The following is an 11,419-nucleotide window of genomic DNA, read 5'->3' as shown; positions in this document are numbered from 1 at the left end:
TGAGTACTTCCAAGACTAATGTGAAAAGGTATGGACTTAAGGATGATCCCTGGTGTAATCCTATACCAATAGGGAATTCCTCTGTCACACCACCTTGAGTCTTCACACTAGTTGTGGCCCCATCATACATGTCTTTAATTGCCCGAATATATGCGATCCTTACTCTCTTCTTTTCTAAAACCTTCCATAAGACCTCCCTTGGTACCCTATCATACGCTTTTTCCAAATCAATAAACACCATGTGTAGATCCCTTTTATTACTACGATACCTCTCCATCATCCTTCTTAATAGGTATATCGCTTCAGTGGTAGATCTGCCTGGCATAAATCCAAATTGGTTCTCTGTTACTTGTGTCTCTTTTCTCAACCTCCGTTCTATCACCCTTTCCCATAACTTCATAGTATGACTCATAAGCTTAATCCCTCTATAATTTCCGCAACTTTGTATATCCCCCTTATTCTTGTAGATAGGTACCAAGGTGCTCTTTCTCCACTCATCAGGCATCTTCTTTGACCTTAAAATCTCATTAAAAAGCTTGGTTAACCAGTTGATGCCTTTTCCTCCAAGACCCTTCCAAACCTCAATCGGGATATTATCAGGTCCTACTCCCCTGCCATTTTTCATCTGCAAATAATAGAAAACTGCAAATAACTATTCCCTATTGAAAATTATTTTAGTTTACTTCCATTCACCAAATCATTCAGATATTTAGGCGGTGAAACAATTTTATCTACTGCAGTAACCCCAACAGATGAAATAGACAATGACACTTCTGAATATCTTTTTCACAAAATTTGACACCAAGAATGCAAGCATAAGGTTCGTTAAAACATGAGAAAGACATACCCCCTCCATTCTTGCTCTGTATAGGTCCATGAGAAGCCACAACATAAGGTTGGAAATAATTCGGCACTGACATGTTGGAGTTTGGAGAGAGACCATATTGTTGAAAGTAGGTAGATATAGAAAGAGAGAAAAATAATGACAATGATAACCCAACAATGATGATATTCCGAGAGCTTCCAGCCTCACTATACCATAGGTTTGACAAGCCCAATGCAGTAAGCATTGCCCACATAAAGCAGAGTAGACCAGAAACAATGACATCAGGAATTGAAGCAATGAAACCTCCAACTTTAACTGTTGTATAGCATAAGCATAGTAAACACAGATTGCATGAAAAGAAGTTCTACAAGTGACAGAACAAAAAAAATATTATATATTTATATGCACATCATTTCAAACATGATACATTGAATATTTCAAACTAAAACAAACTGCTTTCCTGAGTAAAATATATATAGTTATAGTCTCGAAAATTAGCTTCTCAAAGAACATTATTCTGAAAAGGCTATTTATATGCAGAACCAATAGCCTCTGAGATGGCTTAATGTACATTTAGTGAAGGTTAGATCCAAGAACAAAATGATAAAAGACTTACCCACAAGAGACAACACTATTAAAAAGCAAGCTCCCAGTTGAACTGCCCTGCGGCTTCCCATTTTAGTCACAGCAATTGTGTGGACATTTTCAGTTATAGTTGTCGACCCAGTTCCAGTTCCCCAGAGACCAGCCAAGACACTTGTAAGACCTTCCAAACCAATTCCTTGACTTAGAACTCCAGGAGTTGGAGGTCAGGATGCCACCAGTAAAGAAGAGGCATGGTATGATCCAACCTACAAAGTTTAAAGCAAATGAATATCAACACCACAGTATAATGATTTATTAATCCTTTATACAGGGAAAACGGGGAAAAAAAAGTAAAAGAACAGTAAAATTTTGATATACTGTATTGTTAATCTGATACATCAGTACCACCTTATTATTTGACTGATCACATTGTGAATATTTGCAATCAAAATAATTCTAACACTTCATACCATGAAAGCACTATATTACTCTTCAGTATAGTTTAAATAAATGAGAACGAAATAAGGAATTAATAAATAGAGACTGACTGAAAGCTTGCAGCTAAAATGAAATGACACATAAGTGAATAGCAATTGCAACTTTCATCATTTGCTAGTACACTGCAGTAACAGAACCTAGTGGATGGTTAGTTTTTCTAACTTAACACAAGCAAGTTCAATTATTGACATGTTCAAAGTTAAGATAGGACAGTATCATTCGATTCATATAGACAACCCCAATAAAAGGTTAAAGGCATTGTAATCATTGTTAATCTAAATCAAGATAACAAAATACAGACCAGGAACCAGAGCTAAAAAGAGACAAGAAACTAACCGAATCCATAGGTGAGATTACAGAAACCACACACATCACAAGAGCCATTTTCCAGTGGAAGACAGGTGTACCCCATTGTAGTGGATAAGGAAATCTAAACCATGGAGAGGATCTCAGTGCATGAGAAGTATCAACCCGGGAATGTTTCATCCTTGAAAAATTCTTTCCGCAGTGCTGTGACTACAACTTCCATCAAAGCTTTTCAATTTTTCTTTACAAAGAAAAACCCTCAAACTTGCTCAAAACTATTATCAAATCAAACTATTAAGTATTAGAACCTGCTTTATATCTTCATCATAATCGCTGACGTTGAAATTGATATCTGCATCAATGCCACGGAACTTGATCGCAGCTCGATCATATGCCCTGAAAATTAAATCAAACTTACACACTAAAATTCAAATCCATGAAATTACCTAGCTGTAGCATATGCTGTGTCAAATTCACTTATTAAAATATATAAATAAATAAATTTATAAAAAAAAGAAAGAAAGAAACGCACAGCTGAGGAAGAGAAAATAGCGATGGTATTGAAAGAAAGAAAACAGCCATGAAAGAGAAAGGAGATTAGGGTTACCTGCACAGCTGAGGCAAGATCGAAGAGAGAAACACAGCAACACACGGAAAAGAGCAAGCACTAGTGGCGAGATCGAAGAGAGAAACGCACATTAGGGTTTGAAAGGGAGCGATGCGAGCAAGGCCGATGGAAGGGGTGCGACGAAGAAGAACCGGGAAGGGGTGCGACGGAAGGGAGCGATGCGAGCAAGGCCGATGGAAGTTGAGTGCAATGGAGGTTTGTGAGACGGCGATGCAAGGCTGATAGCGTCGCCGATGAAGCATTCAGAGGGGATGAGTGTGGAATAGCGAAAGTGGGATGTGAAATGAAGAGGTATAACCGTGATCTTCAAATTTTTATTCTAATATTTTCGACTTAAAATTTTAAATTATACATGAATTTTTTTTTCTGTAATAATTTAATAAAATATAACGTTTTTGTCCATTTAATTACAAATGGATTTTCTTTCTGTAATCATTTCCCACACACAAAAAATTAATTTTTTTTACTCGACGGATTCTCTTTTTCGTCTGTAATTTATGCTATTTCATTTTTTTATTTTCTGACAAAAAATCTCACTAAAATTCTGTCTATATTTCCATGGAATAAAATTCATCAGAAATATTCGTCTGTAATAACTAATTTACTAGTAGTGACTCAAGAAAAGTTATACAAAAATAGTGAAGATAACATTCCTTTAAATTTAAAGGCTGAGTCAAAAGGACATCTTCTATCAAAAAATAATGTTATTGGAGTCTATATCATGATTTGTGAGTTTTTGTAGGTGCAAGTTAAACGATATATAACTAGAATAGCTTCATAGATTTTTTTACCTGCATATATAATTTAAGCAAATTCAGAATTAATTTTTTATACAAGGTATATCACTATAGAAATATTGCTAGTGGTGTATCCTCTCTAATTCTTAAAAGCTAATGAGGCATTGGATATTCAATTAAAAGACTAAGGTTATAGTATTATATTATGCTAATATGATATTCTCTTATATGTAAAAAAGTATGGGTATCAATTTTTATATAATATAAATTAATATAAACTGATAAATTAAATATAGATGAGAGAAAGAAAAGAAATATATTCTTTTATCCACTAATATGAGTTTTACAATTTATAAATTGGATATATACAATAGTTTTATCCCATGATACAAACACAATGAGATATATCTACAACTTTATATAACCACACACATTATCTATAAAGTTTGGTTTTTGAACTCTGCCTTCTCACTAAGATCTTGGAATTCATCTACAAGATTTTGAAGCCTTGCAACAAATTCTATTAAAAGTGAAGCAAATGTTGCTAATGACAAGGAACTGGCACTTTCATATACTTTGAGTTCAGGCTCACTAATTTCTCCTTGAAGTGTTAGATGTGGCCGAGACCAGTATCTATTTAGTGATGTTGTACTTTGTGAAACACTTGAAGAGTCTCGCACTAATGAGGGTTCAATATTACTATTTGAATTATCATCTCCATTTTCATTATTAATCAAATTGATCAAATATTCCTTATTTTCATAGACTTTCATATCTATTGAATTATCAAGAGTTTCATTTTCTTTATTATTCTTTCTTGTCATTTTCCAGCTATCATAGTTGACTAAAAGAAATGATTGTTGGTCAATCTTCGTTTGTAGTTGGATAGCAGCTTCATGTACATCAAAGAGTATGTCTGCATTGCTTAGCTTTTCCATCTTTTGAACTTTACTTCCAAGTTGACGCAATACTTTGGCTCCTTCATTACCAACCTTTTGAAGTTCATTACTAAACACCATCCTCTTTTCAGCAGGGGCCTATATTACAAAAACAAGTTACGAGCTATAAATCATGAACATAGATACATAATGCCAATCTTATGATATATAATGTCAACCTTTACCATACCAAATGTTCCATATGAAAATATAATATCATACAATAATGAATCCAAAGTCAAGGAATAGTTAAACAGTATGAAATAATAATATCTGAATATAATATTTTATTTTTCTTAATTCACCTGTATCTCCGAAAGGATACATCCATGCATTGCCATGACCATGAAAGCACAATGCCTCAGGGCTCCACTCACATTAACATAACTTCTCCAAGGATAGTTAAACTTGTAATATGGACCATGAGGTGGCTCCCATAATGCAAAATCTAACTGCATGATTGAGAAGTAAAGTTCTAGCATTTTAATTATGGAGAAAGAAGGTAGCAAGAGTTAAAGATTTCACTTATAGAAGTTTTGAAATTTTATTACTTATAGAACTTTTAAATTCATATTATAAAATTATCTTTTCTAAAAGGTTAAATTGTCGGGTAGAGAGCTCTGGGCATCAAAATAGTTATATCTAATACAATACCAGTGTTTCCTCCTGATTTGATGATTGTACTGCTGCTCTATAACCCCTGTAAAGTGGATCATCCGATGCTTGATAAATAAGAATTTTTGAAGGGACCCTCTGATATTCAACACATTGAAGGTAACCATTAACACAACCTAGACAAAGTTACAACGAAATAACTAGCTAAGACTGGAAATAACAATGCCAAATCGAATACAAGAATTTGAAGTAAGAAATATAAATAAGGATAAATTTGGAGAAGAAGCGTGAAAAGAAAATTTGACTACACCTTCTAAAGATGCTGCAACTCCGTTAAAATTTTTTACCACTAAGTCATGTAAATCCTCTCCTGACCAAATTGGATATATAAAGATATTTACTAATAAAGCTGTGCCAGCTCCAACAGCTATAAGAATAAGTCTATAATAAAATGTCGTTAAAAAATCTTTACTATCTGCCACTAATACAATACAAAATGTCAACATGAACACACGAAATCCATATTCATATGGCTTCATGTTTGGGTGTTGCTTCACATAACTTGCTAAAAATCCTGCACACAAGAAAAACAAAATCACTGATCCTCAATTTTCTTTCTTAAAATAAATATGTAGATTATTTTACAAGACGTTTTATACTTATCCGGTACACAAAGTTAATGGATAATTAATAATTTAATGAGCTAATAATATAACTTCACTTGAAAAAGTACAATTATTGTTAGCAATCAATATGTACATACATCTCATTGAAACACTTGTGAAAATAGTGAATGAAATATTGCCAATAAAATGAAAGATCAAATGGAAAAGAAGATTTCAACCTGCAATAAATATACTAGATACAATAGCAATCTCCCGAAACTTTCCAGCTAACATGGATAACTCTCCAATAACCAAAGCAAGTCCTCCTGCTAAAGTTGTTCCCAAAGTGCGATTTAATCCTTTACTAAGGGTTGCACCTAAGCTCGAATTACCAAAACATGAAATAAATAAATCAGTTACATAAAAGGTGAAAATTCTTCATCAACTATATGAGCAAAAAGTGAAAAAATAAAATAGATTCCTAAAGTGTACATATATGATCATTTCCATCAAGTAACATAGATAAAAAAATATACTAATTTTAATATTATATAATATTTATATTTGGTGTGAAAATCTAAGAACAAAAGAAAAAGCTGACAAAAACGAAAACAAAGAGCGAGCACAGTCTCTCTATGAGCCTCAATCATCTTGTAGGACTGACACTGACATGTTTGGATCACCAATCTTATTGAGATTAGCAACTCCACTATAGTAATATACTTTAGATGCTTTCAAATAGCTCAAGATGCCATACATGGGAGATTCTTCGCTAGCTTTCCAGAAGAGGAAAATTCCATTGCAACCATACACGTTTGAAGAAGTCGCATCATCAAATGAAATGCACCACACACATACAAAGAAGAGGATAAGATGTTCTTACATGATGGCAACATAATGTAGCCACTCCTTAAATAAGTTTGATTAGAAGGAGGAAAGATTCCTTGAAGAATGTATAAAAATCATCTGGCCTCAGAGATTTCAAAGAGTCAATATCTATAGCCACCCTTCAAACATCCTCTTTGGATACTACTATGATAAGAGCCCTACATGTCTATTTTGGAAGTTGGGGCAAGTGTTGCTCCTTCATAACATCCAAATTTCCACCCTCCACACCACAAAAGAGCTTTTGGAAGAATCTCTTTACATCTACAGCTATATTTTGTTGCTTTGTCTCCTGATAACAAACTATGAACTTTATTCTTCTTTGAAACTATTCCTAAGATTCATGTTGAAGAATTTTGTTTAGATTTTTGGAACCAGAAAATCTTTTTTTGTAAGAGAAGACTAGTATCACTTTGAAGTTCCTACTTAATTCTATATAGAAAGAAAGCATTACTTTTTTCATATATTCTTGAACATTTCTGATTATCCTTACAAACTCCTTTTTCTTTCTAAATATGCATGCATCTTTCCAAACTCCAATTAAGTAGGAAATAGTATTAGTATTCCCTTGCTCTCATGCCTTCTTTTCTACCCTAAAAAACTTGAAAGAATTACTCAAGTAGCCCAAAAAATACTTTCTAACTAAGTTTTCACTCAAAATGTTGAACACCTAAGTAGAATAGGATAATAATTGAAAAAGGTTATATGAAAATTTTTTACAAAACTTTTCGAAAATCTTAAGCACCAGGATTTATTAGCCAAGATCCTATCAAGCTGCTTAGATATGAATTGATTACTTTGCATGTGACAAACCCACTACTCCGATCCTAAATCTAAAATCCCTAATTATCCATAGTTTCAAAGAATTTCTTTGCTATCCTGTAATTTTTCACCTTTGACCTTATTAGAGAATATTATTTTATTATTGTCTTTGATTAGCATCCACAATAATGTATATTCAAAGGCAAAATTTTATAAGAAATTGCAAGATAATTCTTGTCATTAAAGAACTGGGCTTGTATTTACCGCCATACAACCCCACTTTTGGTTCCTAACACTAAGCTAGTTATACATTGCCTAGGAGCATGACGTCTAAATATTGTAATTGACGACTACCTACTTATGACCTTGCTTATCTTCCACGTGGATGACGTAGAATTGAAAACTATGCCAGAACATCTTCATTTTTTGAAATAGAAAACGAGTTAAGGTAAATTTCTTTACCGACTATTCAATATGAACATAAGAAACTTTGTTAATTGCTACTCCGACATTCCAAGATATTATTTTGTATGATTCATAAGACTATTTCTTGAAAAAGGCATAAATCAACCACATCTGCTTGGTCTTCCCATCCTTTACATGATTAAACTCAGATTCAATAACAACCTTATTAGTACCATTGTCGTTCATTCATTCTCTAGAAACTAAGGTGCTTTGACAACAGAGCCTTGTAGAGATTGAGGTCTCTATCTCTTATGCTTCTATTTGGATAGAGAGGATATCTTTGTCATTGGTGATATATCTATCATTGATAATAGTCTTTTCCTGTTAGCTAGATGTTCATCGGCAACGTTGTCTACTTTTGCAACAAAGTGGGCCTTGGTTGAACATTCAATCCGAAAATTTGAAATCTAATATGATGGTGCTTTTAGAGATTTGCCATCTTGTTTTTCACATTAGCCCACCTTGTTGTATCTATATGGATTAGGACTTTATCATGAACGAGATTTGTACTACTATCCATCCCAACAGAATCTTGTTTTTCACATTAGCCCACCTTGTTGTATCTATATGGATTAGGACTTTATCATGAACGAGATTTGTACTACTATCCATCCCAACAGAATCTTTCACCTAATTCTTTCCAAATCCAAACTTCTTCTGCACTACTGATGGCTCCTCAACCATCATTGCATTTTTTTGTTTCTCTTGATCCAACAATCATTTGTATTATGGACAAAGTATATACACTTATCATAAAGTAAAAGGAGACCCTCATATTCTACGTCATATTAATACCCATCTATCACGATATTACGAGTAATCAGAACATCAAGATTAATATTTTCTTCTTCTCGTGGATTTCGTGGCCAAGTCTACCTTGATTGGAATTACCATTGTCGTCTCTGTTCTCATCATGGCCTTCTCTTGCAGTACCAAATACTCAGACATGCAATCTCAATGCAAACCAAAGTGGCTCTGAAGCTTTTTCTCAAACGACTGAAACTTTGATATCTAAGGCTTCATTTCCATGTAGTTGTTGTCTATCATCAACGGTCCCACTAAGAATATCTTCTCATTGTCCTCATACCTCAAGAACATTATAACCTCCTTTCAAGCAGCACACATAAATCTCTTAGATTTTGTACTACTACAACATAACTTTCCTAGAATTTTGACTACTATCACTCCCTTGTAAAGCCCCAAGGTCTAAACATCTCTTCTCAATGAAAGTGACATACAAGGGAATTTTGCCACCTTGCTTTTCCTGCATTGTGGTCAAGTAGTCTCCTTCTAGTTTTCACCCTCGATCAGATGAGGTTTCAACGTTGACTCTCCATTGCATCGAATTTTCCTTTCCAATTCTAGATGAATGATCCCTGTCACCAAGTAATTCCTACCAAGTAATCATCCTTATCATTATTTATTTTCTATCTATGTCTATTATATAAAAGGAATATCATAATAGTTTGGTGTCCATATTTATTTCTTAAAATATCTTTCCTTATATATAATTCATAAAAAAATATTTATTTTGTTATTTTTCATGATTTAAATTCAAGACCTTTTAACTAAGTTATAATCAATTCGTCATCTTAACTAATTCTATATTTATTATTTTTTAGCACGTATTCAATATATAAAAAATAGATCAACAGACATATTGTGTCTATTGGTATATTAGTAAAAAAATAAATGCAATTATTATTTAATTCTTATAACTAAATATATAAAGTATTTTATTTTTTGTAACAATTTTAATAAATATGAACCATGTATTAAATTTCACTAGTGCTTTCTCCATAACAAAAATTCGCTGTCAATGATTCTCTAACTACGTGACAAAATCAATTAAGGAAGAAGGTGTTTGCATGTCAATGAATATGCTTTCAAACTTGGGTGAAGGAAAATAAAAAGAAATATAAACTAATATAAGACTTGAAGGATTATTAGGATATCGCTAAAGGTAGAGGAAAAGAAAAAGAAAGAAAAATTGAAAATAATACCTACGCTAAATTCAAAGACCACAATAACAGTGAGGATGGCCCAGATTGAATACTTGTTGAGTTGTTCCTGTTCAACATATATAAAGAGCGAAACGAGGGCCAAGGAGAGCCCTGATTTGATTGCAAACATCAGTTTTCTAAAGCCTGAACGATCCATCGGGTGAAGGTGCAACCAAAATTCACGGAACCCATTTTTTATCCTTTGCATTCGAGTACATTGTATTCCATCATCATCATTATTGTTGCCATTAAAATCAGTGTAGTTTCTCTGCGGGAGAAGACTCTCCTTGCTGGTTCCAACCCTCGCATCCATTTGAATGGATTCTAATAACCACAAAGACTCTTATGCCATTTTTGTGTCCAACATAATTACATGAAGAAAATGTTTAGGGGAGGTGATTATTATAGGTTACTTTTCTCCGCTTGAGTGCTTTGTTTGTTTTTCTCTTTTATTCAATAGAGGGAAGAGTGAATGATCACAAGGAAAAAGAAAAAGAAAAAATTGTGAAGGAGAAGAAAATGCGCCAAAGAAGATAAAAGGAGCGATCGAGAAACGTAGAGTAGAGAACATATTGAGGCTTGTTTGTTAGGCTCTTTATTTTAAGGATTTTACTCTTTTCTTTTTTTTTTCTCTTTAAGAAATTAATTGCTGAATTTTATCTTAAACTAATTAACATGAAGTATATACTGTTTTTAGTTTAATTTTTTTGATAATTTATTTTTTAAAAGTAAGATATGTAAACATAACAATGCAATAAGTAACCATTATTATGTATTAAATGTTAAAATATGAATTTGCAATAAAAATGAAATTTGCACCCATTTTTGTATACTTCAAATGTATACCTTTCTTTTTTTAATTTTTTTAAATAAAATTTTTTATTTACACCACTCTTTTATACATTTTTATGCACACTTTTGTATTTTTAGATATACAAGTGAATATAATAAAAGAATAAAAAATGCAACTTAATTGGAGTGTAGACATTGTTCTCATACAAAGGACAACAAACAATGTTGCAAATTTGATGGCAAAATATGCAGTTTTAGATGGTAGAAAATACGTCAAATGGCTTTTCCTTTTGCACAATCTTAAAGAAGTTATTTGGAGTGAACTTAGCTTTGCCTTTTATTAGGCTTATTCTCTTGTTGCTATTTATTTTCAGACACCACAAATAAAAATAATATATACTATTTATAAAAGAAATGTAGACTAGGTATATAAAAGATGCAGCAAATATCATTTATGTTAAATTTTTGGAAAAAGAGGATAATATTATATGTAAATTTGTTGTGTTGAAGTTATTTTTTATAGAGATATTACCAACTAACTTCATAAATATTCTATCTACTGACTACTGGCCATTACTATCCCAACTACTAACAACTTTTTAATATGTCATCGCAAGCTGATGGATGAAAGATGTTAATAATTCCCAACTTAGATAAGTTTCGATGAGATGATTGAGGAAGAGGTATGTGGCATAGTGGTGCACGAAATTGTGATCACTACAACTTCGCACAACTAACCAGCAAGTGTACTGGGTCGTCCAAGTAATAAACCTT

The 11,419-nt window shown here is 32.7% G+C and overlaps 2 protein-coding genes across 5 annotated transcripts in view; both read right to left on the bottom strand.

Annotated features, from left to right (window-relative positions):
• LOC107470385 (nucleobase-ascorbate transporter 6-like) overlaps positions 1–3,106 on the bottom strand; it is a 5,303-nt gene extending 2,197 nt beyond the window's left edge. For 2 of the 4 annotated variants that reach the window (XM_052255489.1, XM_052255488.1), the window contains exons 1-4: positions 2,823–3,106; positions 2,524–2,611; positions 2,246–2,425; positions 1,443–1,677 (exon numbers count right to left, since the gene is read on the bottom strand). In XM_052255489.1, coding sequence (XP_052111449.1) covers positions 1,636–1,677; positions 2,246–2,425; positions 2,524–2,611; positions 2,823–3,085 — 573 coding nt within the window. In that variant the 5' untranslated portion in view covers positions 3,086–3,106 and the 3' untranslated portion in view covers positions 1,443–1,635. Of the gene's footprint in view, positions 1–853; positions 1,033–1,100; positions 1,191–1,442; positions 1,678–2,245; positions 2,426–2,523; positions 2,612–2,822 lie in introns of those variants that run through there. The other 2 variants (XM_052255490.1, XM_052255491.1) reach the window with 2 other exon arrangements.
• A 911-nt stretch (positions 3,107–4,017) lies between these two features.
• LOC107470381 (aluminum-activated malate transporter 4-like) lies at positions 4,018–10,150 on the bottom strand. The gene is made up of 6 exons (XM_021134011.2): positions 9,854–10,150; positions 5,978–6,115; positions 5,444–5,707; positions 5,173–5,309; positions 4,824–4,970; positions 4,018–4,617 (listed from the first exon to the last, which is right to left on the bottom strand). The coding sequence occupies exons 1-6, from the start codon at positions 10,059–10,061 to the stop codon at positions 4,018–4,020; spliced, it is 1,494 nt and encodes a 497-aa protein (XP_020989670.2). The 5' UTR covers positions 10,062–10,150.
• Between the last annotated feature and the right edge of the window lie 1,269 nt (positions 10,151–11,419).

Source organism: Arachis duranensis, chromosome 10 (genome assembly GCF_000817695.3).
Source record: "Arachis duranensis cultivar V14167 chromosome 10, aradu.V14167.gnm2.J7QH, whole genome shotgun sequence".
Classification (NCBI taxonomy): Eukaryota; Viridiplantae; Streptophyta; class Magnoliopsida; order Fabales; family Fabaceae; genus Arachis; species Arachis duranensis.
The sequence above is the reverse complement of the archived record's forward strand: the minus strand, read 5'-3'. Positions and strand labels throughout refer to the sequence as shown.

Coding starts and splice junctions, on each gene's coding strand:
- LOC107470381 (XM_021134011.2), bottom strand. CDS start 10,061: ATGCAAAGGATAAAAAATGGGTTCCGTGAATTTTGGTTGCACCTTCAC. Junction 4,971..5,172: donor CAAATCAGGAGGAAACACTG/GTATTGTATTAG, acceptor TCAATCATGCAG/TTAGATTTTGCATTATGGGA. Junction 4,618..4,823: donor GTATCCTTTCGGAGATACAG/GTGAATTAAGAA, acceptor TTTGTAATATAG/GCCCCTGCTGAAAAGAGGAT.